At 55.3% G+C, this 26,260-nt stretch overlaps 2 protein-coding genes across 17 annotated transcripts; both read right to left on the reverse strand.

The window, feature by feature from the left end:
* Positions 1–25,589, reverse strand: LRFN1 (leucine rich repeat and fibronectin type III domain containing 1). Of its 11 annotated transcripts, XM_086689734.1 has the most exons (6): positions 11,779–11,872; positions 9,132–9,249; positions 8,467–8,593; positions 6,747–6,801; positions 4,878–6,320; positions 1–1,734 (listed from the first exon to the last, which is right to left on the reverse strand). In XM_086689734.1, the coding sequence occupies exons 5-6, from the start codon at positions 6,281–6,283 to the stop codon at positions 828–830; spliced, it is 2,313 nt and encodes a 770-aa protein (XP_086545860.1). In that variant the 5' UTR covers positions 6,284–6,320; positions 6,747–6,801; positions 8,467–8,593; positions 9,132–9,249; positions 11,779–11,872; the 3' UTR covers positions 1–827. The 11 variants fall into 11 exon arrangements, with proteins under 11 accessions (XP_086545860.1, XP_086545858.1, XP_086545853.1 ...); XM_086689732.1 differs by lacking the exons at positions 8,467–8,593; positions 11,779–11,872 and adding an exon at positions 25,491–25,589 and having other exon boundaries at positions 9,217–9,249; XM_086689727.1 differs by lacking the exon at positions 8,467–8,593 and having other exon boundaries at positions 9,217–9,249; positions 11,779–11,875.
* Positions 16,963–25,969, reverse strand: GMFG (glia maturation factor gamma). 6 transcript variants are annotated; one of them, XR_015244864.1, is made up of 7 exons: positions 25,672–25,968; positions 20,989–21,085; positions 20,814–20,863; positions 19,945–19,994; positions 17,959–18,041; positions 17,382–17,455; positions 16,963–17,198 (listed from the first exon to the last, which is right to left on the reverse strand). XR_015244864.1 is itself a non-coding variant. In XM_086689741.1 (7 exons), exons 1-7 carry the CDS (start codon positions 25,491–25,493, stop codon positions 17,127–17,129), a joined length of 429 nt encoding a protein of 142 aa, XP_086545867.1. In that variant the 5' UTR covers positions 25,494–25,621; the 3' UTR covers positions 16,963–17,126. The 6 variants fall into 6 exon arrangements, 5 of the variants coding, with proteins under 5 accessions (XP_086545867.1, XP_086545866.1, XP_086545868.1 ...); XM_086689741.1 differs by lacking the exon at positions 25,672–25,968 and adding an exon at positions 25,491–25,621; XM_086689740.1 differs by lacking the exon at positions 25,672–25,968 and adding an exon at positions 21,510–21,628.
* Positions 25,970–26,260: the final 291 nt, after the last annotated feature.

Raw genomic sequence — 26,260 nt, forward strand, 5'->3', positions numbered from 1 at the left:
TCAGACACAGAAAAAAGTTTAATTCTGCTGCGGCGGAGGGTCCCGGCTCCGGCAGGGAGGGGAGGATTTGGTTTTGGATCTTGTTCATGTGGGGGTTTATTTGGGGAAAGAGGAAGGGATACGGGAGACTCTGGTCCTTCCAGTGGGACCTGCCCGGGAGAGTGTGTAGTGGGAAGAGGTAATCAGGAGAGAGAGGGAGACTGGACAAGATATGGGAGGGAGAAGAGACTGCGGGACAGAGAGAGACAAATAGGGAAGGACAGAGACATGAGACAAAGACGACATAGGGCGGCACAGAGAGGAAGGGAACAGAGAAAGGGGGACCCCAAGCCAGACCCGACGGGACCAGGGAGGTGAATGGGGTGGGGGTGGGGGCTTTGGAGGCCGCCGCGGGACAGAATAGGATCTAGTCCAGCCAGATACAAGAAATGTGCCCCTCGCCCCTGCCCCGGTCCCGGGCGGGGGGAGGGGGCTCGTGTCTCAGTGCTGCAGTGTCGGGGGGGCCCTGCCCCTCCCCGCGCTTCGCTGTGTAAGGCACCGGCTCCAGCGAGGTCCGCGAGCGCGCGGGGGGAGGGGCAGGAGGGGGACGAGGAGTCCTTGGAGGAGGGGGGCCCGGCTGCCCGCCCCCTAACTCCCCCGGGCCCGGGGGCGTGGCCAAGGGCTGCAGACTAGGCAGCCTCGCCCCCTTCAGGGAGGAGAAGGGCGCGTCTCCTCCTCCAGTCTGACCACTAGGCGCCGCCGTGCTTTCGCCCCCGAGTCCTGCCCCAGCGTCCGGGTGGCTGGGCGTTTGTCCGCGGCACCCAGGCGTCCCGGCGCCCGCTCGCCGCTCAGACGGTACTCTCCAGCATCCACTCGGTGCTGGTAAAGGCCAGGCGTGCCCTGGCGGAGCCCAGCCCCAGGTCTCCGTCCTCCCCGGCCGCGCCCCCTCCGGCCCCGTCCAGGTGCGGCGTGGACCGGTGGCGCTTTGTCCGCCGGGCGCGGCGCGGGTAACTGTGGCTCAGGAAGAGTGCCCCGTAGTCCCCGTCGAACGAATAGCGCTGCTGCGGCCTCGGCCGGGCCGGGGCCCCCCCAGGAACCAGAGCTAGAGTGGGGGGCGCCGAAGCTGGCGGCCCCAAGGCCCCGGAACGGCTCCTCCGAGGGCCCGCCGTGGCCCGAGACTCCTCCCCAGAGATTTCCTCAGACGGCAGCAGGCACAGCGAGGTGGCTGAGCCGCCCAGGGAGCGTCCAAGGACGGCCTCTGGCTCGGTGGAATCCATCTCGGCGGCGGTGGCCTTCGCCTCGACCGCCAAAGCGGCAGCAGCTGGGGACGTCACCTCGCGCAGCGCCTCGTAACGGTCTTGCGCCGGCGGGGGCGGGGCCTGCGACGCGCCTGCGCCGTTGGTCTGCGAGCACACGTGGCTGACCCGCGGAGGCGACCTGGAGGTACCCTTGACGCGGCGGCCATCTCCGTCGCCGTAGACCTTATAGCGGATCATGAGCAGAACGATGAAGACGAGGACCGAGGCGACGATGACGCCCCCAATGGCGATGATCATGGTGCCACCCAAGAAATGGGCCCTCAGTGGGCGGCAGGGCGCGGGATCCCCGGCAGTGGTAAACTGCACACAGCCCACCACTCGCGTGGCCGGCAGTGCAGTGGCCCCGTCGTCGTAGACTGCCAGCACGCACAGGTCGTAGGCGCGGCCTGCTGCCAGATCATTCACCAGGAAGGTCTGGCTGGTGGATGGGATCATCCTGCAGGAGGGACGGCATCAGCACTGGGTTAGCTCCACTATGAACGGTACCGCTTCATTTGCGTGTCCCATCCGTGGTGACCAACAGGGAACAAACCATGCATTCCTACCGATATTTCACTCTCTATGGGACAACAGCAGCCGTTCAAGCAGCAAATGTACATCCTCTCAGGACCACTGCTACAGGCCACGCCCCTCATCTGCAAGCCCAGACCTCAGAACCACTCCCTGTGGTGTTTCATCACCTGCTACGATAATATCTGCCATTCGTGTTCCCTCGTCTACATATCCTGGACCCTGCCTGGGAGGAGTACTATAGCTTTTAAATCCTGCCCTGAAGGAACATGCCTTTAATTTGGGTCAGCTGCCATTCAGAGTCTCTGATCTATAGATTTCCATCCTTGAAGGGGCCCCAATACTATATCCTGCATGTCCCATCCTCCCTCAAGTGGACACCGAAGTCAACTCACACCCCCTGTCTTACTCCTACTGGGACAACGGATGCTCTTCTAGTTTCTTTTTTCTACCTATTCCCATCCTTTCCGGGAAACCATGATACAGGCCACGCCCCTCATCTGCATGTCCCACCTTGGGTACATACATCTAGCCGCCTCTGTCTATTTCCAAGCCCCTCAACTACATATTCCCACCCACCAAGGGGACCTGGCTATAGGCCACTCCACTTCTGGTTGACCAATCACTTCCAAGCCACACTCCACAGGGCCTACTACAAATGGTTTCCCTACCGTGCCTGGGACCATGTCCGCTCTTTGCGTGTCCTGCAATATCGATCACCTTGTGTTCATGCTGTGCCCCATACCACCAGAGGTCGTGAAATCATGCCCCCAGGGTAAATTTCATCCACAATCGGGTCAAAGGTAACCAAGCAAGCATGCCACTCTCTTGCTATAGGCCCCTGCCTTCTAATGAGGGACAGTGCAAAGAAGTGGTTATGCCGACAAAGCCTGGGGGCCTGTGTTTGAGTCTCTCTGCTGCCCCTTGCTAGCTCTGTGACCTTAGGCAAGTTTCTTAACATCTCTGTGCCTCATTTCCCCAAAATGGAGACAGTAAGAATTCTTCTGTCTTCTTCATAGAGAAAGTGTGAAGTATGAATGAGTTAACCTACCTAAAGCCTGGCACTGGATAATTTCATCATGATTAGCTTGCATCCCACCCAGTGCTGGCCAGTCACCCTCACCGTGGCTCACACTTTACTGCCAATGGCACTCTTCCCCAGCTGGAAGAGCATTCCCACTAGGCCTTGACCCTCTTCTGTTGGGCACATCTCTTCTGTGCTGTTGGCCACATCCAGCCTTGGCTAAGCCAGGACTGCCACATCCACATGGATTTGTACGCCCAGCACTCAACCTCACAAGCTCCCCTCACCTAAAAATCTCATAGTGGGTCACCAGAGACAAGGACTGTTGCCCAAGACCATGTGGCAGGAGCTCCATCTCCTCTGAAAGGCCACCCCCCCCCCCACAGGCCTCTAGCCCCTCAGCAACTTCACATTCTCTCTAACAAGCCACCTCTGCCATCTCTGGTCCTGAAGCCCACCTCAGCTCCCTTATAGCCAGAGCCACCCTTCAAAAGATTTCAAGTATGGTCCCCATCCCCCCCCCACCCATAAAGGCCTACCCGCTTTTCCAACTCACCCCCTGCCTGCCATTTCACACACTGCCCCCCACCCCTTCCAGCCTTGGGCCCCTGGCTGTAAGTCTTCCTCCTCCTCTCATCTCCTCTCCCAAAGAGCATTGGATTCCTCTTGCTCCTTTCCCCCAAAGTAACCAGTTGCTAGGGGCTCCCCACTTTTCAAGGACAGAGGCTGGCTCCTTAAGAAAGCTTCAGCCCATGTGTCTCTAATTGGCTGCAAGACGCAAGCAAGCAGCAGAGCAGGCTTCTGGTTGGATGTCACCTCCGCCCGTGGCAGCAGTGAGGAGGTTAACCCCTGCAGCACCGTAGCACAGGCATCTGCAATGGGGGACAGAGGACTGAACTGTGGCCTTGAGGTGAAAGGAAGACAACAGGGGTCTGTTGCCCTGCTGGGGACACAGGGCCACCAACATCTGCATACATGCACGGTCTGAGGGTCTGTGAACCTCCCCTCACCGCACCACACAGAGGCTAAGAGTTAGAGAAGAAGAGAAACAGAGAGGTGGAGAGACACAGAAACTAAAAGCTATTGACAGAAATGTATTATCCTTCTCCCCTAATCCCTGCCTGGCAAAAAGTAGGGGCTCGATAAATGTGTGTTCAATGTATAAAGGGCAAGATTAGGAGTTAGAAGGGTTAGGGCTGGAATCCTGGTCACTTCCTCTGTGACCTTGAGCACGTGGTTCCCCCCACTGAGTCTCAGTTTCCCTGTCTATAAAAAGGGAAGGGGGATCATGACTGCTTCACGGCAGAGTTGGGAAGCTCAAATGAGATAGCACAGGGCCTAGCACGGAGCAGGGGCTTGGTGCCTCATAAGGACAGGAGGGAGAGACGGGATAGACAGAGGCAAAAGCAAGAGAATTGATGGGAGAAAGTAGCCCTTTAATGCCTGTCTATGCTGTACAGATCTGTCCACACCAGGGCAAGGGCTGCTAACCCAGTGGATGGTGGAAATAACTTAGGTGTGTCTATAAAATGGGAGGGGGTATCATCATTGCTTCACAACAAAGTAGGGAGGATCAAATGGTCATTTATATATTTTTCTCATACTTTTTCTTCCTGATTCGTTTAATGTACCTGATGTGTTGCTAACAGTAACACTGGTATGGGTTAATCATAAGTGTGTGAGAATATTTCATGTTCCAAAATGTTTCACTGACAAGGTGCAGAATCAAGCACCCTCGGCCAGCAGTGATGTAGACCATGAACCCCAGAGAGCAGGGATGCTGCTGGGCACGTTCACTATTATAACTCCAGTGCCCGGCCCTAGTCTGGCTCGTGTGGGTCCTCGACGAAGATTTACTAAACGCAGGAAAACCAGAAAGAGATAGGGAGACAGAACTAGAGAGGAGGAGACAGGGCGGGTGAGGGCCCAAGACAACTCTGCATGTCCATCTAGAGAACCACAGCTGAGCAAGAAGGCCAACGGAGTGGGCAGATGGGAGGGTGGGCCCCTGGAGGAGGTAGAGGTCCTGGGACTGCAGCACCCACCTGTAGACAAGGGAGTCATCTGCGGAGCTGTTGTACTGGACCTGGTACATGCGGATGCCGGGCACGGGCCTCTGGGCCGGCCAGCGGATGAGCACCGAGTTCGAGGTGAGCTCGGCCGCCACGAGCCGGCGCTCAGCGGCCGATTCGTTGGCACCGGGTCGGCCGGGTGTGGCGATGTCTGAGGAGCCGGGCTCGGTGAGGGGAGGCGGGGCGGCCGGTGGGGGCGCCATCAGAGGCAGGGGTACCACGCACACCTCCACGGGGGCCGTCGCTTCCCCAGCGGCGTTGGAGGCGATGCACGTGAAGGTGCCACTGTCCCTTAAGGTGGTGATGGTTACATCCAGTGTCCCATCCCCCCGAACCCGGGTCCGGCTCGAGTTCCCCAGCAACCGCCCATCGGGTGCGACCCAATGCACCACGGGCTCAGGGTCACCCACAGCGCGGCACCGCAGGCTGACCGCCTGGCCCTCCACCACCAGGGCCCGGCCCCCCGCCTGCCGTGTAATCAGCGGGGGTTCACACAGGAACTCCTCCTCGGGAATGGACCAGAAGTAGCGGTCGGTGAGGTGCTCCGGGGTGGCGCACGTCTCCAGGTCGTCCTCTCGGGTCAGCCGCCGCAGCCACAGCAGCTCGCAGTTGCAGTGCAGAGGGTTGCCGCCGAAGCTGACCGTGAGCGGCGTGGGCGGCTTCGGCCCCGAACCTTGGGACCTCAGGAAGAGCCCATCGGGGGGCAGTTTATGGAGGCGGTTGGAGGTCATGTCCAGGCGAACCAGTTTGTGCAGCTGCACAAAGGTACCTTCAGCGATATGGTCGATGAGATTGTGGTCCAGCGTGAGGGTGTTCAGGTTCACCATCTGGCCCACAGCCTCCCACGGCAGGGCCTCGAGATTGTTGTAGGACAGATCCAGGTCCTCCACGGTGGACAGGAAGGCGTCGAAGGCAGCTGACTCGACCCGGCGGATCTGGTTGTTGCCGAGGATCAGGTGGCGAAGGTTGCCCAAGCCGCGGAGCTGGTCGCCACGCACCTCGGCCAGGCGGTTGCTGTCGAGGTGCAGGGCGCGGAGGGCACGGAGGTCAGCGAAGGCGCCGGCGGCCACCTGGCCGATGGTGTTACGGGACAGGGTGAGGTGCACCAGGCTGGTCATGTTGGCGAAGTCTCTGCGGCGGACGGCCGCGATGAAGTTGTCAGTGAGCCGCAGCTCCACCACGCGCCGGTCGATGGCCGGCGGCACGAAGAGCAAGCCGGTCTTGGCGCACAGCATGGTCAGCGTGGGCGCCACGTTCTGGCAGATGCAGCGGCCGGGGCAGGGCTGCCCACGGGATGCCCCGGCCCAGAGCAGCAGCAGAAAGGGCAGGGCGGCAGGTGGCGGCGAGGGGAGCGCCGAGGAGAAGGGGCCCGGAGCCATGGTGCAGAGGGAAGGCGGGAGGAGTGGGGCGGGAGACCTGCAAGGGAACGAGACGGGTTACCCAGGCACAGGGCTTGACCACCAGCCTGGCCACCCACAGTGTCCTGCTAGAAGTCTGCCTCAGGTCCCTGCCTTCCTGACATCCAGTCTGAACAGAGGCAGGAATGATCATCACCTGGCATGCATTTGTTGTTAACAGACAATATTTCCATGCTGGTTAGTAAATTACACAGCCCTCCGCCCTCCACCCCCCACCCCCAGGGTCCTAATCCCAACTCTGACCTTCCTCTAGGAGGCCCAGACCTCTCATGATTTTCCAACCAGAGGGGTGCGGTGACACCTGGCCCAGTCTGGGCCTTCCAGTACCCACTAAATATTTTTAAAAATCAGGGTTGACTAGGGTTTAAGGTTGTGGATTTCAAAGCCATAGTCCCCGGGTTCAAATTCCAGCTCTGACACTTACTAGCTGTGTGACCTCGGGCAAGTGTCTGAACCTCTCTGAATCTCGGTTTCTTCATCTGTAAAATGGAGATAAAAACAGGCCTTACCTCTGTGAGGATTAACTGGATCAATGAACATAGTGGACTTAGAACCGTGCCTGGAACATAAAATGTGTTCAATACGTGTTGGTAATTATTCTCATCATGATCATTGAGGGCCCAATATATGCCAGGCACAGAAGTGTGCACTATTATTAAGAGTAAGTGCTCTGAAATCAAACAGACTCAGGTTCAGTCCTGGCTCCCCACTAGCTGGTTCTGTGACCGCAGACCAATGATTTCCCCTAACTAGGCCATAATTTCCTAATTTGTACAACGGGATGACAATCATACCATCTTTGCGGGGTTGTTGCAAGGGTTCAGTGAGCTCATTCATTGGGGCCACTGAGCACAGGGCCTGACACACAGTAAGTATCCAGTAAATGTTAAGGGGAACCACTACCACCACCACCCCCACACACACACACACACCCTTGGGAGTGGCAGAGGGAATCTGAAGTTAGGAGGCGCTGAGAAAAACACAGCAGTCTCCGTCCTAGTCTTGGGAAGTCCTTCTCTGAACCTGGCTTCATCCTGGGCTCTGGTGAGCTCCCAAACAGCGGGCAGACTTCCACGCTCACATCAGCGGGCACATACAAGGCCCCATACATGCCCACACTCACACACACCCTCACACACTCACGCTATGCCTCTGCTCCAGGCAAAACCTTCCGGCAGGGATTCCCCTGCGGCGGCTGCAGCCCACGACATGTCAGTTCCCATCACAACACCGGGTGGGTGGGGGGGTGAAGAGGGAAGGATGGGAAGGGGGCGTCCCTGAAACTGTTTTCACCCCACCCCACACCCAGTCCCTTGCTGGCCCACCTCCTAGGGATCTGCAGTTTGGGGATGTGGCCTGCTGTGGCCCTGATCCTTCAGCCTGTGGGGAGGGGGACCAAGAGAGTCAGAGAGAGAGGGGCAAAGAGACAGGGAGAGACAAGTGGGCAAGGGGGGAGATGCGCTGGCAGACACAGAGACACAGAGTCAGAGAGAGAGACAAAGGGACAAAAAGAAAAAGAAGCTGAGGGGCGCCTGGCTGGCTCAGTCAGTAGAGCATGTGACCCTTGATTGCAGTGTGGCGAGTTCGAGCCCATATTGGGCAAAGAGCTTAAATAAATAAATAAATAAATAAATAAATAAATAAATAAGGAAAAGAGAAAGACTCTGAAAGAAAGGTGCAGAGGCAAGGAGCCAGCCTGAAACCAAGACAGACTGGAGCACTAAGAAGGGAGGAAACAGGCAGAGAAGGGCGTTGAGCCCAAGAGATGGGGAGAGGAAGAGTGAGGGAGAGGCAGGAAGTGATCCTAAGAGATTACAGAGAGACCAAGATGGAGGAAGAGATAGAGACAGAGGGACAGCGCCCGGGCTGGAGAGAGAAAAAGAGGCAGAGGCAGGGCATCCCACCATCTCTGAGCACCCCCTATTAATTTGTCTTGCGATCCTCCTGGGATAAAGCTCTGTATCGAATGGAAAACCTGAAAGGCGGAACTCCTGAGTTGGGAGGCCCAGCTCTGCACCTGCCTGCCTGTGGGGTCTCTAAGGCTCAGAACCCCGATCTATGAAACAGAAGTGCCCAGTTTTGCCTCCCACACCTGGGGTGGGACTCGAGTCGAAGGGATAATAACAGCAATGAAAATAGCTAACATTTCTTGAGAGGTAGTGCAGCATTGCAAGAAAGAATCTGGGCCTGGCCGCTCAGGTTCACACCCCAGTTCCCCGTTGCGCGACTTGAATCCAGTGACTTCCCCTCTTTGTGCCTCAGTGTGCTCCTCTGTAAAATGGGGATAATGATGGCACCTACCTCATGGGGTTGTTATGAAGTATAATACACTGTAACATGTTCAGAATAGTTCCTGACAGACTAAACACTACATAAGTGTTAGCAGCTATTATTAACATCATCACCATCATCATCATCATCATTATTATTGTATCATTTTCTCTGCCTCTCTCCCAGCCACTAGCCAATCAGTCTACCGGAGATCTTCCCACATGCATGCACGCACACACACACACAAAATGGTAAACCATGTCGCTCTCCAAATGCAAGGTTCACTTCATGTCACGAAACTCTCTGTACCCCCTACTGATATCATCAGGAGACTTCCTTGTCCCAACCACCTGACCCACCCAGAGAGGGGATGCTTCCAGGCCCGAAACCCCCACCTACCACCCATGCCCTGGCTCTACCACGAGCCCTGATCCAAACATGATGCTCCTGATCTTGTTGTCATGGCCGCCCCCTCCCCCCCACCCCCACCCCGGGGCCCTTTCGAAGTCACTGCCATACCCTGCCCTGAAATCCATACCAGGCAGGGCTCCAGGCCTCCAGCTGGCTCAGAACAGGCCCAATCACTCCACATCTCTCTCCCCAGCCTGAGGGACCCCACTCACCTCTCTGCAGGGAGTTAGGGCCTGGGCCGGTACCTGCAAAGGAACAAAATGATCCTATTAGCATCCTTCTGGCTCCTCTTTGAAGACCTGCCTCAGAGACCATCTCAGCCAAGGAAGTCCCTGGTGTGATCATTCTCTCAGCCCTCCTGCTGCAGGCTCTGCATAGGCTCAGACAGACCCAGTGAGTTGTTTCTGGAATCCAGGGAGTCTGGGTCTCAGGACTGTTCACCCTCCAAAACCCAGGAGTCCGGGGCTTTAACTCTTTGTCCTCTGTGGGCCCAAGAGGCCAGGAACCCCAGCCCCTTCCCCTTCCTTCCACCCTGGTGTCTACAACCCCAGCTTCCTCCTCCTTCAAACTCCAGAGTCCAGGTCTCAGTTTCTTCCTTTCTCAAGACCCAGGAATCTGGCCTCCCAGCAGCCTTCTCAGATCCACGATTCCAGGCTTCCAGTCTCCTCCTTCCAGAGTTCACATCCTAGTCCTCCAACTTCAAAGAGCTGAGTGGTACTGGGGGTAGGAAAGAACCAGCGGTCCCCATCCTTGCCATTACACCATTGTCACACCAACATGCGTGGACATGCCAAAACCCACATGGGCCCAAGTCTCTACATCTGGATTTCCATGGACCCACCAGCATGATGTGTGCCCCCCACCCTCCATGGCCTCTTAGCCCAGCATGTGGACGCCCTTGTGTCCTTGGACCCCCTGGATGGACCCCAGCATACCACGGGTCACACCACATGGGCCCAAATCTCACTGGGCCAAGAAGTGGGGTCAGCCTTATGCCAGGAAGACAGGCACATGTGTGCATACGCCCTGCACATAGACCAATCCCCAGAGACCAACACTGACACATAAATGGACTCACAACATAGACCCACACCCTCAAGGTTGACACAACCTGCACACAACCTGCACACAACCACACATGTACAACATTGACTTTCCCTTGCACATTCATATATACATATGCACACACACAACAGAGAAACCCATGTGCCTTCTTGCAGACAATCGGATACATGCACCTATAAGAGAGAAACACGTGCACACTAGCCAACACACAGGGGCACACGCATATAACATATACTCACTTGCACAATCAAAGATACACAGGTGCATGCTTTTAAACGTCCAAACACACTCATACACACTCATACAACTTCACATGTCCCCATGATGCATGGTCACAAAACTGATATATCCCCACACCAACAGATGCCCAAATGCACACCCTAGCTGATACACACCTCACACACATGACACAGAACTACAAGCACACACAGACACACAAAACTGATACACAAGCACACAGGCACAAAAAGATTCACCTTGCACAGACATTCTGAGATGTTCACTCATAAGACACATGCTCACACAACAGCCCTGTGAGGGATTTACACACTTCCAAAATGCATACACAATATTGAACCACGGTAGCATAGTCAACAGATAGGCATAGATTCACACTCACATACAGTCATGAACACACATCGCTCCTGGCCCTGAGGTGCCCCCACCCCACCTACTTCCCAGGCCAAAGAAATCCTAGCATCCTTCCCTCCCAGCACATCCCCCCCCCCAACCCCCAACCAAGGCACAAGCCAGGGCCTGAGGTCAGAGTTCAGCAGGTGGAGTCTCAAAGGGTTGGGGGACTGAGTCCCAGAGCCCCACCACAAGGCAGCCCAGAGGTCCCCCGGCCTGGCCATCTGTATGCCGGCAAGTCCGGCCCCATCTGCGGAGATCTGGCGGGCGGGGGGGATTGGGGTGGGGTGGGTGGGGAAGGGCTGGGTCTGTGCCCCTCCCCTCGGGCCCATCTGTCCATCCCTCGGCCTCTCATCCCTCCATCTGTCCACCTACCGGCCGCCCATCCCCCCCACCCCCAGCCACCGGGAAGGGGAAGACATGGCCGTCTCCCCCAAGGACCGCTGAGGACCCCCCAATTGACATAGACCGAGGGAGCGGCAAACTCCCCTCCCCCAAAGCCACACAGAGGCCTGGTCCCACAAGGAACGAACCCCAGCCCCCGGCCGGGAACCTGACGTGGACGCACAGACACACACCCTCGGAGACACACAACCCGCAGACACACACATACACACACACAAATGGACACCAGGACGGGCACACCCGGCTACACAAACCCTCGGATGGACATCCAACCTGGACACAAACACCCAGCGCAGCCAGCCCCGCGCACACACTCGTGGGGGGGGGGGGGGGGACACACACCTGGGCACACAACCCACGCACACACACCTGCACACAGCCCCTCCGATGGGCGCGCGACAGCCCCCCAGACACACAGCCAGAGGAGCAGCCGCTCGGGGGACACACGCGCGCGGCCGGACACAGCACCTCGGCTCGACACCCAGCACACACCCGGATGGCCACACAAGCAGGGCGCCGCACACGCCGGCGCCGGGCACACACAGGGCCGCGCGAGCGCACGCCGGGCCCGCCGCAGCGCCGCGGACACACACTCACACGCTCGCACGCTCACACCCGCGCTCCCACCGGCGCCCCCGCCCGCCGCCTCCCCGGCCGCTGCGGGCCGCGCTCACCCAGCCCGGGGGGGCCCCGGGCCCGGCCCCGCCGCCGCCGCCTCGCTCCGCGCCATGGTGGGGGGAGGGCCGGGGGAGGGGGCGCGGTGCCGCGGGGCCGCCTCCCTCCCGCCTCCCGCCCTCCCTCCCGAGCCGCCGCCGAGCTCCGCCCTCCGCGCCGCCCGCCGCCGGAGCCCAGCCGCCACCACCGCCGCAAGGGGGGAGGGGGCGCCGACCGGAGGGGGCGGGCGGGGCGGCCGCGCAGCCCAGACCCCCGCTCCGGGGCCCGCCGCAGACCCCTCTCCACTGCGGAGCCGCCGGCCCGCCCCCGACCCCTCCCCAGCCCCACCCCCAGCCCTGCCGGCTTCCCCAGAGACCCCCAGACCACGCCCCAACTGGCGTGGGGACTCGGCGGAGATCTCGGGAGCGTGTCCCAATACCCAGGGGAACCTCAGGCCATGCCTTACCTCCTTGGAGGACCCAGACCATGTCCTACAGCCACCCAGGACCACAAACCATGTCCTACGCTCCTTGGTGACCTCAGACTCTGCCCCATACTCCATCGGGGACCCCAGACCATATCCCAGCACCTAAGGGGATCCGGAGCACCCCCATCAGGGACCCTAAATCATACCATAACATTCAGGTATGAATGTTACCACGCCCCAGAGAGGACCCAAACCATATATCAATATCTAGGGAGACACCAGATCATGTCTTACTCCCTCTGGGGACCCAAACCATATCCTACTGCTTCTTGGAGACCCCAGCAGTGTCCTTCCACACACCATTCCTTGACCCCCAATAGGGACTCCAGACCATGTCTAGTTTCTAGGAAGACCTCAAAATGTCTCTTATTCCCCCTAACTTTCCTCATTACCCCCAGTTAGACCCCAGACCATGCTCCCCTCTAAGGCACCCCTTGGTTTCCAGAACCCCTGATTTGCCCCAGATTCTTTCCCTGCATCTTTCCTGTTCCTATTCTCTCTTTTGGACCCGGGAGACCCCCCCCCCTTCCCTGTGACTTCCATGGATACCAGGATTCCTTACTCCCTCCTTGGTTAGACTCCTTTCTTGCCCAACTCCTATTCAATAGCTGACCCCTAGCCCCTCCCCCAAATCCCACTGAGTGTCTCTGGCCACTCTCCACCTCTTTCTGAGATACTCACCAGACCCCCAAACCCAGCAAGGCCTCCCCTCCAAATCCACCTTATTGCAGTCCCTGGCTCCCTGGCAGCTCAACCCCTTCCAATTTTGGATCCTACTGTTATCAAGGTCCTCTGCCAAACCCCTTCCCTAAGTTCTTCCTAGTCACGTCATGGCACAAAGCCTGCCTGCCCCCCACCCCCAGATCAAGGGCACCTCTGCAGAGCCTCCCCTCTAGTAAACCTTGACCCCACTCACAACCATTAGATGCCCCCCCGAAGGACACTCACAATCCCCCCCTCAGTCTTCAGATTCCAACATCACCACCACTACCACCACCGCCACCTCCCACCCTGGTTCCTAGTGCTCCCTGATGGGATACGGGGGTCCAGGGCTGGGAGCACGGAGAGAGAATAGTAACAACAGCAAAAGTGGACACATGTCCAGCACTGTTGTGCGCCAGGAATGGTCCTATGGGCTTCACATACATGACTTCGGTTAATCCTTCCAGGAGCCAGACCAGGAGGCCCCATCACATCCTGATTTTACAGATGAGGAAAATAAAACCACAGAGAGGTTAGGTAACTTGCCTCAAGTCACACAGATAAGGGAAAGGAAGGGGAGGGCGGACCTGGGATGGACAGGAGGGAAAAAGACAGGATGAGAAGATAGATGAAAATTAGAGAGACAGAGATCCTCAGAGATAGGGAAACAAAGAGCCTGAGCCCAAGCAGAGAGCCCCACCCCCACCCCACAGATTGAAACTCTGGCCCCGCCCACCTCTTGACCTCTTCCCAGAGCTCTGGTTTCCCTGTCCCAACCAACCATGATCTTTCTACTTCTCCAATATATCAGTTCATCACAGCTCCTGGGGTCTTTGCACTCTTTCCCCACTGTAGTGATTCCTCCTTTTCATCCAAGTCTTAACTCAAATGCAATCGCTTCAGAGAGGCCTTCCTTTCCCAGCCCCTACCAATTGTCCTCATGTCTGCAGGTTACTCTGAAATACATAAAAAATAAGATGGATTGACCGTAGGGTTGATGGATGGGTTTGTGATAAAGCAAGTAAGATAAAACATTAATGGTAGAATTTAGGTGGTGGGTATATGGGTGTTCACTGTAAAATTATTTTCAACTTTGCTGCCTGTTTGAAATCTTTCATAATAAATGTTGGGAGGTGAGCCAGAGGGCTCTCCTAGAGACTAAGGAGGCAGCAAAAGCACAGTCCCAACAGGTCCCACTATTTCTATCTATCACATCACCTCATTTTATTTCCTACATGGCACTTATGCTTGTTAATCATCGTGTTTGCTTCTTCGCCTCTTTACTGTGTACTTATCTGTTTATTGCCTATTGTCTAGTCATTGATCTATAAGCCTCCTGAGGGAAGTGGCATGGGCACCACTTTTCTCTGGTGTCCACAACAATGAACGGCACCCAGGAGGTGCTCAGTAAAGACGTGTTCTTGAGTGCCTCTTAGGAGAAGGCCTGGGAGCCGGGCCCACTCCAGACTCACTGCAGGGGCCACACTCAGCAATAAACATAATGCCCCAGCCTGGGGTCACTGGAAGGGAAGGGGGATACCCCGGGGGGGGGGGGGGGGGCGGGTAGAGAATGTCCCCTAAGGTCAGGGAATGTGAATTGGCCTGAAAAGAGGGCAACAGGTAGAAGTTTCCCTCTGTGTTGACTCCTGACCCAGATTTTCTAAGAGACCCGAAACCATTCTCACACTTCCACAGTTCAGCCCCGCCCCCAAGCCTAGGTCCACCCGGTCTCCAAGACTCCGCCCAAAGCAAAACTCCCCAGCCCTTTCTGACCTAAGTTTGCCCCTCAGGCCTAGGTCCACCCACCAATCCCCCCACACTTAGCCCCTGCACTCCCCCCCTGCACCTTAAACTCCACCCCAAAAGCATCTAGCTTTCAGGCCGGGCACTGGTCCCTTTTGCCTAGTCCTTTTGCCATTCTCAGTTCTGCCCTAAATCCCGTTTCTTCCTCTCCAACATAAGCCCTACTTTCCTTGAAGGTTAGCAAGGAGAAGTGCCCCCAGGGAAAACCTACAGCCTGGATTTAAAAATTACGGAGCCTGGATCTGCGGAAGCCCAGGAGAAGGTTGGTGGAGAGAAGGTGGTCCCTAGTTTGTTTGGGGGCCCCTTGAAGGAGTGGCCCCAAAGCTAGAGCCACGCCCCATTGTGCTGACTCTCCATTGGATAGTGTATTCTGTTATGGCCTCTCTGATTGGTTCCCCCACAATCCCTCTAGCCAAACCTACTCTGCATTGGGCAGTCCCTAGAGCCACCCTCTCTGATTGGTCCTTGCTTTCCAAACTCCCTGCTCCTGATTGGGCAACTCCTCGTACATGCTTCTTTCTGATTGGATTGTTTGCAATCATGAGCCTGGATGCCGACAGAAGTTCAACTACGTGGGGAGGAGGAAGAGCTGATTCTCTAAACCCCCTGCCTGAGAAAGGGAGTGGCCATTGACCACCAGATAGCCTTGAGTTGGAAGTTTTAACTGTACAAACCACTACCAGTGGGACTTCAGGCAATTACCTTTGGCTTTGCCAAAATTTTTGCCTCAGTTTACTCATCTGTAAATTGGGGGTAATAAGGATGCCATCTTCATAGGGTATTGTAAGGATTAAATGAGTTAATACCTATAAAGTGCTTATGCAAGTACCTGGCACATAGGAAGCCCTCAATCAGAGCGTTAACTGTTATTAATTTGATCACGTAAGTGCATGACCTTGGACAAGTTCTTTTGCCTCTCAGACCTCTGCAGGACGGCAGTTGCTTGGCCTCTTAATTGAACGGCCCCTCCTGTCCCCAGCCCTCTTCTTCCATCTCTAGCCATCAGAGACTGAGGCTATGATCAGAGGGAGAAGTAGAGACGTGCCTGGCCAGAGATGGGGTGGGGAGGGCACCAGGACTGGGGTCAGAGAGGAGCTCAAATCCGCCCCTCCCCCAAATGCTGGCAGGGGGCGGAGAGAGGGGGGCGACTTTATCTTTGCAAAGGGCTGGTCCAGTCTGGAAACAAGGGGGGCAAGTGTTGAGTTGAGCGGAGTGGTGAGGGGGATGGTGTGCTCTGGCGGGGAGGGCTGGGGAGGGCTTGGAGCTGGGCTTGTGGACCCTCCCCCAGGAATGACAGGGCTGGGGGAGGGGCTGCCCAAACCCAAGGTCATTGTGTCATTGTTTCCATGGCAACGAACACCTCTCAACAGGGAACCTGGAAGGGGGGGTGGGGAGGGAGCTCCCAGGTCCCTGGATCTGGGGACAGAGGGAGGAACAGAGACCAGGAGGAGAAGCAAAGAGAAAGAAAGGGTGATTTATCTCTGTGAAGACCTGCCCATCTCAGAACTCTCGGAGCCTGGTACACCGTGGGTGCTCAATAAATGTCCCTCAGGGACAAAGAGAGGCTGAGAGAGTCAAAGACTCAGAGATGCCAGAAGAAAGAAGACTCTCCAGACTGGGGCGGGTAAGGTGTCCCTCTCCTGCCCTTCAACCTCATACCCCTCAGGGGTCCACTGAGAGTCCAGGATCCTCTCCCCTATCCCAGTCTGGGGCCCCCAGGCCTACCTAAGTACACAAACCACTCACCCCAGCAACTCCCTTGAAGCAATTACATTTGATCCTTTAACAACTTTTCTGCCTTTAAATTCTTCCTGCCTGGGGGCTCACTGAGGAAAGTAGCATTCAGTGCAGGCTCACGTCTGATGCCCCTAGAGCCGGGGGTGGGAAAGTGGGAGGAGGGAAAGTGGGCACTCGGCCTCGTTTTTCCTCTCAGGAATCCAGGTGTCCTTATTCCCCTTGGGAGTGGCCCCTCCTGGATTCAGATATTTTCCCATTCCTCCAGGAAACCTAGCCCCCCTTCCATCCTCCCACCCACCCACACACCCACACACCCTAGAAAAACCTACAGGCCCCTCCCTTTCTGAGAAATCGGTATCCTCTTTTCCTCCTGGGACTCACGGCCATCCACTTGGTCTGCCTGCCCTCTGCTGGCCCAAGGCCGGTACTGCAGGGACTGTGGGCTAGGGCCCACAATGAGAAACAAACTGAGAGCTGAGGATCTCTTGCATTTTAATTTCTTTAAATTAAACTCCTCCTGCTGAGGAGTTCTTGCATTTTAATTTCTTTAGGGTTTCGGATGTTCAGGTCCTTAGGGGTCCGAGTTCCCAGTCTCTTCAGGAATTCAGACATGAGGATTTCAGTTCCCCAACCCAGAGGTCAACGAAAGAAAGACAACTTCTCTTGGAGCCAGGCCTCGGTGAGGTCTTCAGTGGTGCGGATTTCAAACACCTGGGCGGGGAGAGAGGTCTCAGCGTTGAGATCCAATCAGGAACTCAGAGGCGAGCACGCCGGCCCCTTCCTCCCTCAGAATTGGAGTCCCGGACCCTCAGCCCATCCTCCCTCAGACCTGGAAGCCCAGACCCTCCCCCTCCTCCTCCCTAACACTGGGGAGCCCCAGCCCCAGGCCCAGACCTTCGTGAGCTCCGCCGTCTGCACCAATCTGTTTTTACTCCCCGCATACATCATTTGTTGTTCAGGCTTGCAGCCTGCATGGGAAAAAGGAGAAGGGAGCATAACTGGGGGACCCCGGTTATCACTAAGGCCCTAGCAACGTCATACAGGCCCTGAAGTTTTTCTAAGGGTCTTGGGAGCTGTTCCAAGGTGGTCTCTTGAAGCTCTACTCAGAGTTTTGGGACTTGTTTGGGGGCTTGCTATTCCGAGGGTTCCTGGAGATGGTTTAGAGGCCAGACAGGGCTTCTAAGGAAAAGGAAGAGGCTAACTTGCTTATACACCTTGGGACTGAGGAGGATGGGTGGATTCTTAAAGAATCTGAGCCCCCACCCCCACCCCGCTGCCCTCCCAACACCCACACACCACACACACGCACACACCACATGCACCACACGCTCCCGTACTCACCAAGTCACGTATACACACATTCACACAGTGCCCGCTCACAAGTACCTGCACCCACATACACGCTCTCACATGCCGCACACACAGCATCTAAGACCCCCCCTTATCAGGACAGGTGTCAGCTGTGTCTCACCCACGGGGCTGGAGAAGATGAAACACAAGGGGTAGGACACTCGGCCGTCCTCGTGCACATACTTGTAGCTGTAAACCACGAACCTACACCAGTGAAAGGGGATTCAAATTCAATACTTCGGCCTGGCGCCCAGGTCCAGGGCCCATTGCCGGAGCCCACGATCTTGAAATCTTGCCTGAGTCTGAGGGCCTAGGGTTAACAGATGAGACCCAGGACACTGGCCTCAAATGCAAAATGAAAATCAAAAAGGAGGTGCTTGTTCGATTCACAATAACCGATGACATAAGTGCTATTATTATCCCCATACTACAGATGGGAAAACTGAGGCCCAGAGAGGTAAGGTCACTTACCCGAGGTTCTGTGGACAGAGGAAAGATTTGAGCCCAGGAAATTCAGTGCCGGAGTGTAAGGGCTCAAGCACTATGCAGTACTGTCCAGAGCTCTAGATCTCTGGCCTGAGACTAGGGCCAGCCACATAACTTGCCAAGCCCAGCGCAAAATGAACACATGGGGCCTGTTGTTCCAAAGGCAGGAGAAAGGCTGTTCTTCTTCTGCAGTCTGTCTCCAGACTGACTGTGGTCTTTCTGTTTTTTTAAAGTATACTTTTTTTGAGAGAGAGAAAGCATGTGTGAATGGGAGAGGGGCAGAGAGACAAGGAGACACAGGATCCGAAGCAGGCTCCAGGCTCTGAGCTGTCAGCCCAGAGCCCGATGAGGGACTCGAACCCACAAACTGGGAGATCATGACCTGATCTGGAGTTGGATGCTTAACAGACTGAGCCACCTGGGTGCCCCGTGATTACAGTCTTTTCACGTTTGCTACATAAAGTCAGGCTCTCTTGGGCATGAGCACACACGCAGGGGAAGTACAGATGCTTGCAGACAAACCCTGGAACTTGTCATGCAGGGGGTGTGTGCCAACCTTGACCCTGACTCTGACCCTCCCCCGACATGTGCACTCAGGCCCCTGACTGGGGCAGAGGGCAGCAGCACTCACTGGGTGGCAGTGACCAGGGGAGAAGCTGTCCAGGGCTGGAGGAGGGACCATGTGTGAGCCGGAGGAGGCTCCGAGCCCCCAGCACATGCTCCATTGTCGTATCAGACCCTTACACAAAACACAAATTCAAAGATAAAACCATAAAAAATTTCCAGATGGCAGGCGGCCGCAGAGCATTAAGCCCTGTGTTCGAGGGGCACCTAGGTGGCTCAGTCAGTTAAGCATCCAACTCTTGATCTTGGCTCAAGTCATGATCTCACAGTTTGTGAGTTCGAGCCCCACATCGAGCTCTGCATTGACAGTGTGGAGCCTGCTTGGGATTCTCTCTCTCCCCCTTTCTCTCTGTCCCTTGTCTACTCTTGCTCTCTCTCTCTCTCTCAAAGTAAATAAACTTAAAAAAAAAAAAAAAAAAAGCCCTGTGTTTGAGGCTTCCCTTCTGTCGATGAGGCCCAATGTGACTATACTTGTCAGATACCTAGGGAGCTGATCCTGGCTGAGGTCTAGAGCCTGAGATTGAGGGTTGCAATCCCGGGGCACCCATAATTCACCCCAGTGGAGATGAAAACTCTAAACAGACTAGATTTCATAGAAGGGTCAAAGAGCTCCTCCATACAAAAAGCACCAGCCTCGTGTGGCTTCGCACAGGATTCCCTCCAATCATTAAAGGTCAAATAACTCCTCTGCCGCCCCAAATATTCTCGTGCGTTGAAAAAGGAAATTTTTTTTCATTTTTTGTTTAATGAAATGCAATAAGGAGACCGAAATCTAACAAAGTTTGTACCCAAAGGAAAAAATAATCCAGCTCTAATGTCACGTGACTGTCAGTATAAAACTCTGCAATAAACAAAAGGTCCTGAGGTGTGAATTCGTGGCCTCAAACACAGATCAGAGCCCGTGATTAAGACAGGAATCCAAGGGGCCCCTCTGTCTCTTCCTTCATCATCACCCCTCTCCCCTGGCCTGACCCTCCCCTTCCTTCCCCCACAATACCTCGGCTGTCTCTCTGGCAGCTCTGTTTTTAGTTCCTCTGGAGAAATGTTCTGGGGGGGGGGGGGGGAGAAAAGACTGACATTAAATAAGCACTTCCAAGCACTTGCCAAGACACTGGTCTAAGAAACACACATAGATCAACTCATTGACCTTTCCCACAAGGCTGTGGGGTAGGTTCTGTTATTACCCCCACTTTACAGGTAAGCAAACTGAGGCCCAGAGTTGTTACGACACCTGTTCAAGGTTGCAGATAGCGAGCAGCAGGATTCAGATTTGAACCTGGGTTCAAATCGTAACCATTTGCTGCACTGCCTTTCAGAGGACCTGAGAGAGCCCAGCTCGTGGCCAATTCCCCCTCCCGTCGATCAGCCCCAGCGTCAGCCTCCGTGGGCCACCCTCCCCCAAATTCTTACCACGATACTATGAAGTAAGCTTTATTATCATCCCCAGGTTACTGATAAAGACAGCGAGGAAAGAAAGGGTGGGCTCTACCCTTTTACAGGATTTCCGCTCGTTTTTTTTTTTTTACTTCTCTGGAAACTCTCATTTAAGTGCCAATAAAATATCGTCACCGTCATCATCATCATTTCACTGAGCCAGGCCTTCTTCTAAACCCACTACAAGGATTAAATCATTGAATCCATAGACAACCCTGAGAGAGAGGTACCGGTATCCCCATTTCACAGATGAGGAAACAGACCCATGCAGGTGAAATCTCTTGCCTCGAGTCACAACTGAGCCGGAACTTGACCCCCAGGCCTTTCTGGCCCCCAGTGTCAAGCTCTGAGCATCGGTTCCAGCCCCCTGGCTCTCCCAGTCCCACCCTGCACTTCTGGGGGGGGGGGGTCCCATCCCTCCCAGCCCCTCACCTGAAATTCTTCCTCCAGCACCACCATCTGCCGGTCTTTGTCCACCTTCACTGGGGAGGCATGGCACACAGGGGTTAGACGCCCCTTCCATCCGCCCGCCCGTGACACTGGCGCAGACTTCCTCGTTTGTCCCCACCCCTTCACCCATCCTTCCAGGGGAGAAGATGACACTCACTTATTATGGCTGCGTTGTCCGTCTCTTTTCGGAAGCGAAATTGCCTCAGCTTTTCCTTTAGCTCTGGGTCCACCTCGCACACCACCAGGGAATCGGACTGCCAGGGAAGCCCAAGAATAGCTGAGCTGACCTGGACCCAGCCCCTGCCCCCTTCCCCAAACCTCAGTTTCTCCACTAGTAAAGAGGAGGGCCCTGACGGCTCATAGGATGCTCCTGTGAACATTAGGAAAAAGTGCCCTTTCCTTAGGGCAGACACTGTCCCTTACCATGCACACCCTTGGGGTGCAGAGTAGAGGCTGGACTCCAGCCCTCTCAGCAGGCACACTTGGGGAACGGTCAAGGGGACCCAAGGATCTGCCTGCCTGGGGCTAAACCCGGAAACGGCATCTCTCTTCCCCCCAGCCAGGCCCTTTGCCACAGGGGTCACCCTCCTAGCCCCTGACCTCTATCCCACAGCCTGACCTTCGCCCAGGCACTCTCCCAGCCCCCAGCCCTTCCCATACAACCCCTGGCCCCCTGACCATGACTTTTCTGTCCACAGGCCTCTTCTTTTCTCAGTTCCGCTGTCTTCTAGGGGTGGGGACCAAGGCTTCAGGGGGCGGGGTGTGGGGCAGGGGAAAGGTTTCATCCACCACCACATCCTGTTTATGCCCATTCTGGGACAACTGTCTCAGAAGGCCCCTCCCCTTCCTTCCTTCCCCTCATCTGCCAGGACCTCCCAGGCTTTGCAATCACCTAGACCTGGGTTCGAATGCTGCCTTGCTGTGTGATCCTAGCTAAATAACTTCGCCCCTCTGGTTCAGGATTCTTGTGAGGATAAAAGAGCTTCACATACCTCCTGGTATGGTGGTCATACTCAATACAGAGTACATAACAATGAGCTCTTTAACTCCTCCCCTCCTCCAGGAAGCTTTCCTGGATCTCTCCCATCTGGAATATTTTAATTCTGGAGCAGAAAAGGGGGAACTTAGGGATGTTTGCTAATCAAACTGTCATTTGTTGTGCTGATGGGGAAATGGAGGCTCCACAGAGCCCAGGTAATGGTGAATTTTTTGCCTGCCATTCAACCTCAGGGGCCTAATAATCGGCCCTACAACAGTGGTGTTCAATTCTGTCAGACTGGTACCCCCTTTTTTATTAAGTGCATTTTGTGTTGCCCCTTTCCCACTCTGAAATGAAATTCCTGGGTAATGTAACCTACTTATGTACATAAATTCCTCCCCCCCGAATCAATATAATGTCCTGTCATACAAAGGAGAAATAAAAGGGAATGTAATGTATGGGAAAATTCCATGTATTTCAGTGAGAAAATATAAGCAAACCAAAGAGACTCTTCATAGGGGCACCTGGGGGGGGGGGGGGGGTTCAGTCGGTTAAGCGCCGGACTCTTGGTTTCATCTCAGGTCATGATTTCTCAGTTCATGGGTTCGAGCCCCGCATCAGGCTCTGTGTTGACAGCACTTAGCCTGCTTGAGATTCTCTCTCTCTCTGTCCTCTCCCTCCACTTGCTGCCTCTCTCAAAAATAATCATTAAAAAAAAGAATCTTCACAGGTCCCAGCTCCACATTGGCTGGCCCCCTGTGCTGGCCCCATGGACAAGTGTAGTGAACAAGCTTTCCTCAAGCCCCTCCATGGGCACTGGTTCCCACCCTGTCCCATCTGCTTACGGTCTCACTGTGGCTGTCCTCCCTCTCTCTGCATCACCAATGTTCCCACCCCCACTGGATCTTTCCTCTCGGCCTCCACGTGGGGTTATGTCTTCCTTTTTAAACACTAAGAATCCTATCTTCCATCCAGCCACTGCCCATTCATTTCCTTCCCTTTTAGCAAAACTTCTAGAAGGAATCGTCTACGCTCACTGCCTGCAGTTTCTCCTCCCAATTTTCTCTTCAACTCTCTCCCAGCAGATTGTCACTCCTGTCCCCATTCCCTGACATACCCTTGTCAGGGCCACCAATGACCTAATGGTCAATTCTCAGTCTTCATCTGTCATGTGCTGTCGGCTGCATGTGACACCGTCCATCACTCCCTGTGCCCTGATACACTTTCTTCACTTGGCTTTCAGAACAACACCCTGGCCTGGTTTTCCTCCGAGTCCTCTAGCTGCTCCTTCTTGGCTTCTCTTGCTGATTCTTCCTTTTGACAGTGGGGTGTTCTAGGGGCTCAGTCCTTTCTCTTTTCCCTTTACCTTCCTCGCCTCCTGATCTCATCCAGTTTCTCAGCTTTCAAAGGGGACACCCTAAGTATTTCTCCAGCCTGGCCCTCTCCCTGAACTCTAGACTCCTACACGCAGCTGCCCAGCGGATGTGTCCACCTGGGTCTCAGTCATCTTTAAATTTTTAAAAAATGTTTATTATTTGGGAGAGAGAGAGAGAGCAAGCAGGGAAGGGGCAGAGAGAGAGGGAGACACAGAATCGGAAGTAGGCTCCAGGCTCTGAGCTGTCAGCACAGAGCCCGATGCGGGGCTCGAAGTCACAGACCGCGAGATCATGACCTGAGCTGTAGTCGGCCGCCCACCTGACTGAGCCACCCAGGCACCCCATGGATCTCAGTCATCTTTAACCCAGCTCATCATACATCAGAACTTCCTGGTTCTGAAATTCAAAATGTAACCAGAACCTGCCCACTTCCCACCCTCCCCACCACCACCATGGCCTGTACTCTGGTCCTGCCCAGCAGCCTCCTCCCTGTCCTCACTCTCCCAGCAGCCTCCTCACTGTCCTCCTGCTTCCCCTCACACAGTCTACTCTTCTAGAGTACTCTCTAGGACTGCTAGAGGGATCCTAATAAAACCCAAGGCATACAACATACTTCCTCTGTCAAAATCCCCCTATGGTTCCATATTATTTGGGTAAAAGCTAAAGTCCTTACGGTGGCCTTTATCTGCCACCACCCCTCTTCAATTACCACTTGGACCTTGTCTTCTATTACCGTCTTCTTTGCTCACCCCACTCCAGCCACGTTAGTCTCTTTGTGGTTCTGCAAATAATCCTGCCACTGTTGCTGTTTGCATTTGCTGTTCCTTCTCCCTGGAACCCTCTTCCCCTTGTGGTTTATCCTTTCATTTCCTTTTTTTTTTTTTTTTTTTTAATGTTTACTTATTTATTTTTGAGACAGAGAGAGAGAGATTAGGGGAGGGGCAGAGAGAGCATCCCAAGAAGGCTCTACACTGTCAGTGCAGAGCCCAATGCGGGGCTCAAACCCATGAACCGTGAGATCATGACCCATGCCAGAATCAAGAGTCAGATGCTGGGGTGCCTGGGTGGCTCAGTCGGTTAAGCATCCGACTTCGCTCAGGTCACGATCTCACGGTCCGTGAGTTCGAGCCCCGCATCTGGCTCTGTGCTGACAGCTCAGAGCCTGGAGCCTGCTTCAGATTCTGTGTCTCCCTCTCTCTCTGCTCCTCCCCTGCTCCGCCGTGTCTCTCTCTCTCAAAAATAAACAAACATTAAAAAAAAAAAAAAAGTCAGACACTTAACCAACTGAGCCACCTGGGTGCCCGAACCCCTTCATGTCTTCAGATACCTGTTCCAATCTCACCTGATCCAAGAGGTCTTTCCCCATCTAAAATAGTGCTGACCTCATCACTCCATCCCCTCAGCTTGCTTTATTTTACTCCATAGTACTATCACTGAGTCACATTGTATTTATTTATTTATTGTTTGTGTCCCCTCAACCAGAACATAAGCGTTGGGCGGAGATATTTGTGTGCTTTGTTCCACTGTTGAATTTCTAGAACCTTGAACAGCACATGACACATACATATTAGGTACCTAAGTATTGTTGGATGAATAAATGAGTCTTTGTGTGTCTTTCAACCACAACTACTCTATAGGGTGTGAAAGTTTTTGCTTAAATGTAAGGGTAGTGGATGGGGTTTGTGATATCCCTCACCCTGGCATGAAATGACCTCTTCTCACGCCTTCCTTTCTGTCTGGCTGCTCCTTTCCAATCTTCGAGACCCTCGATTCCTTTGCTTAAACCTTAGGTGTCCCCTTCTGTCAGGGTTCTGTTGGGTCCTTGTCTCCATTCACCCTCATACCCTCTCCAGGATAGATCGCTAACACCCACAACTTCAGTCACCACCTCTGGTGATCCTCAAATCTTGGTTCCCAGCCCCAATTTCTCTCTTAACCTCCAGACCCAGGGCTATGCAGCCTCCTGGCCCCTGCTGCTGGGTGGCCCGCACTGGGCTCAGAATCTTCCAGACCTGTTCTGGGAGGCACCACCAACCCCCAATGCCCCAGCCAGGGACCTTTTCTTGGATTTCACCCTCTCTCCCCATCTTCAGCCAGCCAGTCCCAGGGCAGGTTCACTCGGCCTCCTGGGCTTCCCCCCCCCCCCCACGTCCACACCCCCTCCCTTTCCCAAAGTCCCCCCTGGTGCAAACGCCTCAGTCCCACCCCGACGGCCTCCCTGGACTGAAGGCCCCCAGTTTTATATTTCCTCCAATCCATGCTCCATATGAAAGCCAGAGCCATCTTTCCAAACCCGCAACTCACCATGACTCTCCCTGGCTTGAAGCCCTTCCATGGCTCCCTAGTGTCCTCAAGACAAACTCCCTCAAGCGGCCAAACACCTGGCCACAGCTCATTTCCCACCGCTCCTTGCCTGGAGCTCTACACTCCATCCACCCCGACCGCATTTTCTTTGAGTTCCTCTAACAAGCCATTTCTCTGTCACCTTCTGGGTGAGGGCCCCCGCTCCGCTTAGTCACCAGATCCAGGAAAGTTTGTGGAATGAACAGATTACAATAGTCAAAGCAACAACTCCCATTTGTTGACGGCCTCCATTGTGCCAAGCGCTTTCTACGCATCGTCTCTTTCAATCCTAGTCCCAATTGAAAGACGAAGCAACAGGCTCAGAGAGGGCTGCGGTGGCAAAAGCTGAGACTCCAGAAACCTGAGCGCCAACTCGTAACCTGGCGGCTCGGCCTAGCTGGGCCCAGGCCTCAGGCCGGGCGTGCAAGAGCGGCGGGGAGGCCCGCCCGATCACCAGGTTCAGGAATTGTGATTTAGCTAGCGGCTGCCGAGGGAGACGCGCGCGAGACTGCCCCCTGCGGGCCGGGAGGCCCAATCCCCGGCTCCGCCGCGCCCGTTGCCCGTGGCAACGCCGCGCGCGCCCCGCCCCCTCCCCGCCCGCCAGCCCCGAGACCCCGGCGGGGCCGCCTGCCCGTCAGCCCCGCGGCCAGCCAATCCCACCGCGCAGGGGGCGGGCCTCTTGGGCCTCGCTCAACCCCCGGCGCTCCCCTCTCCGCCGGGACCCCGCCTTT

Source organism: Puma concolor, chromosome E2, assembly GCF_028749965.1.
Source record: "Puma concolor isolate L17-30 chromosome E2, mPumCon1.1.hap2, whole genome shotgun sequence".
Lineage (NCBI taxonomy): Eukaryota > Metazoa > Chordata > Mammalia > Carnivora > Felidae > Puma > Puma concolor.

Bases quoted from the DNA above. Each gene is read 5' to 3' on its own strand.
- LRFN1 (XM_086689732.1), bottom strand. From the start codon at position 6,283: ATGGCTCCGGGCCCCTTCTCCTCGGCGCTCCCCTCGCCGCCACCTGCC. The intron at 1,735-4,877 runs GTGGGTGCTGCA...TCCCTCCTGCAG, and splicing joins GATGACTCCCTTGTCTACAG to GATGATCCCATCCACCAGCC.
- GMFG (XM_086689744.1), bottom strand. From the start codon at position 25,804: ATGCGTAGAAAGCGCTTGGCACAATGGAGGCCGTCAACAAATGGGAGT. The intron at 20,864-25,671 runs GTGACAGAGAAA...ATGCCTCCCCAG, and splicing joins CGGGGGCCCTCACCCAGAAG to TGAAGGTGGACAAAGACCGG. The intron at 18,042-19,944 runs GTATTGTGGGGG...TCACTGGTGTAG, and splicing joins CTGCCAGAGAGACAGCCGAG to GTTCGTGGTTTACAGCTACA.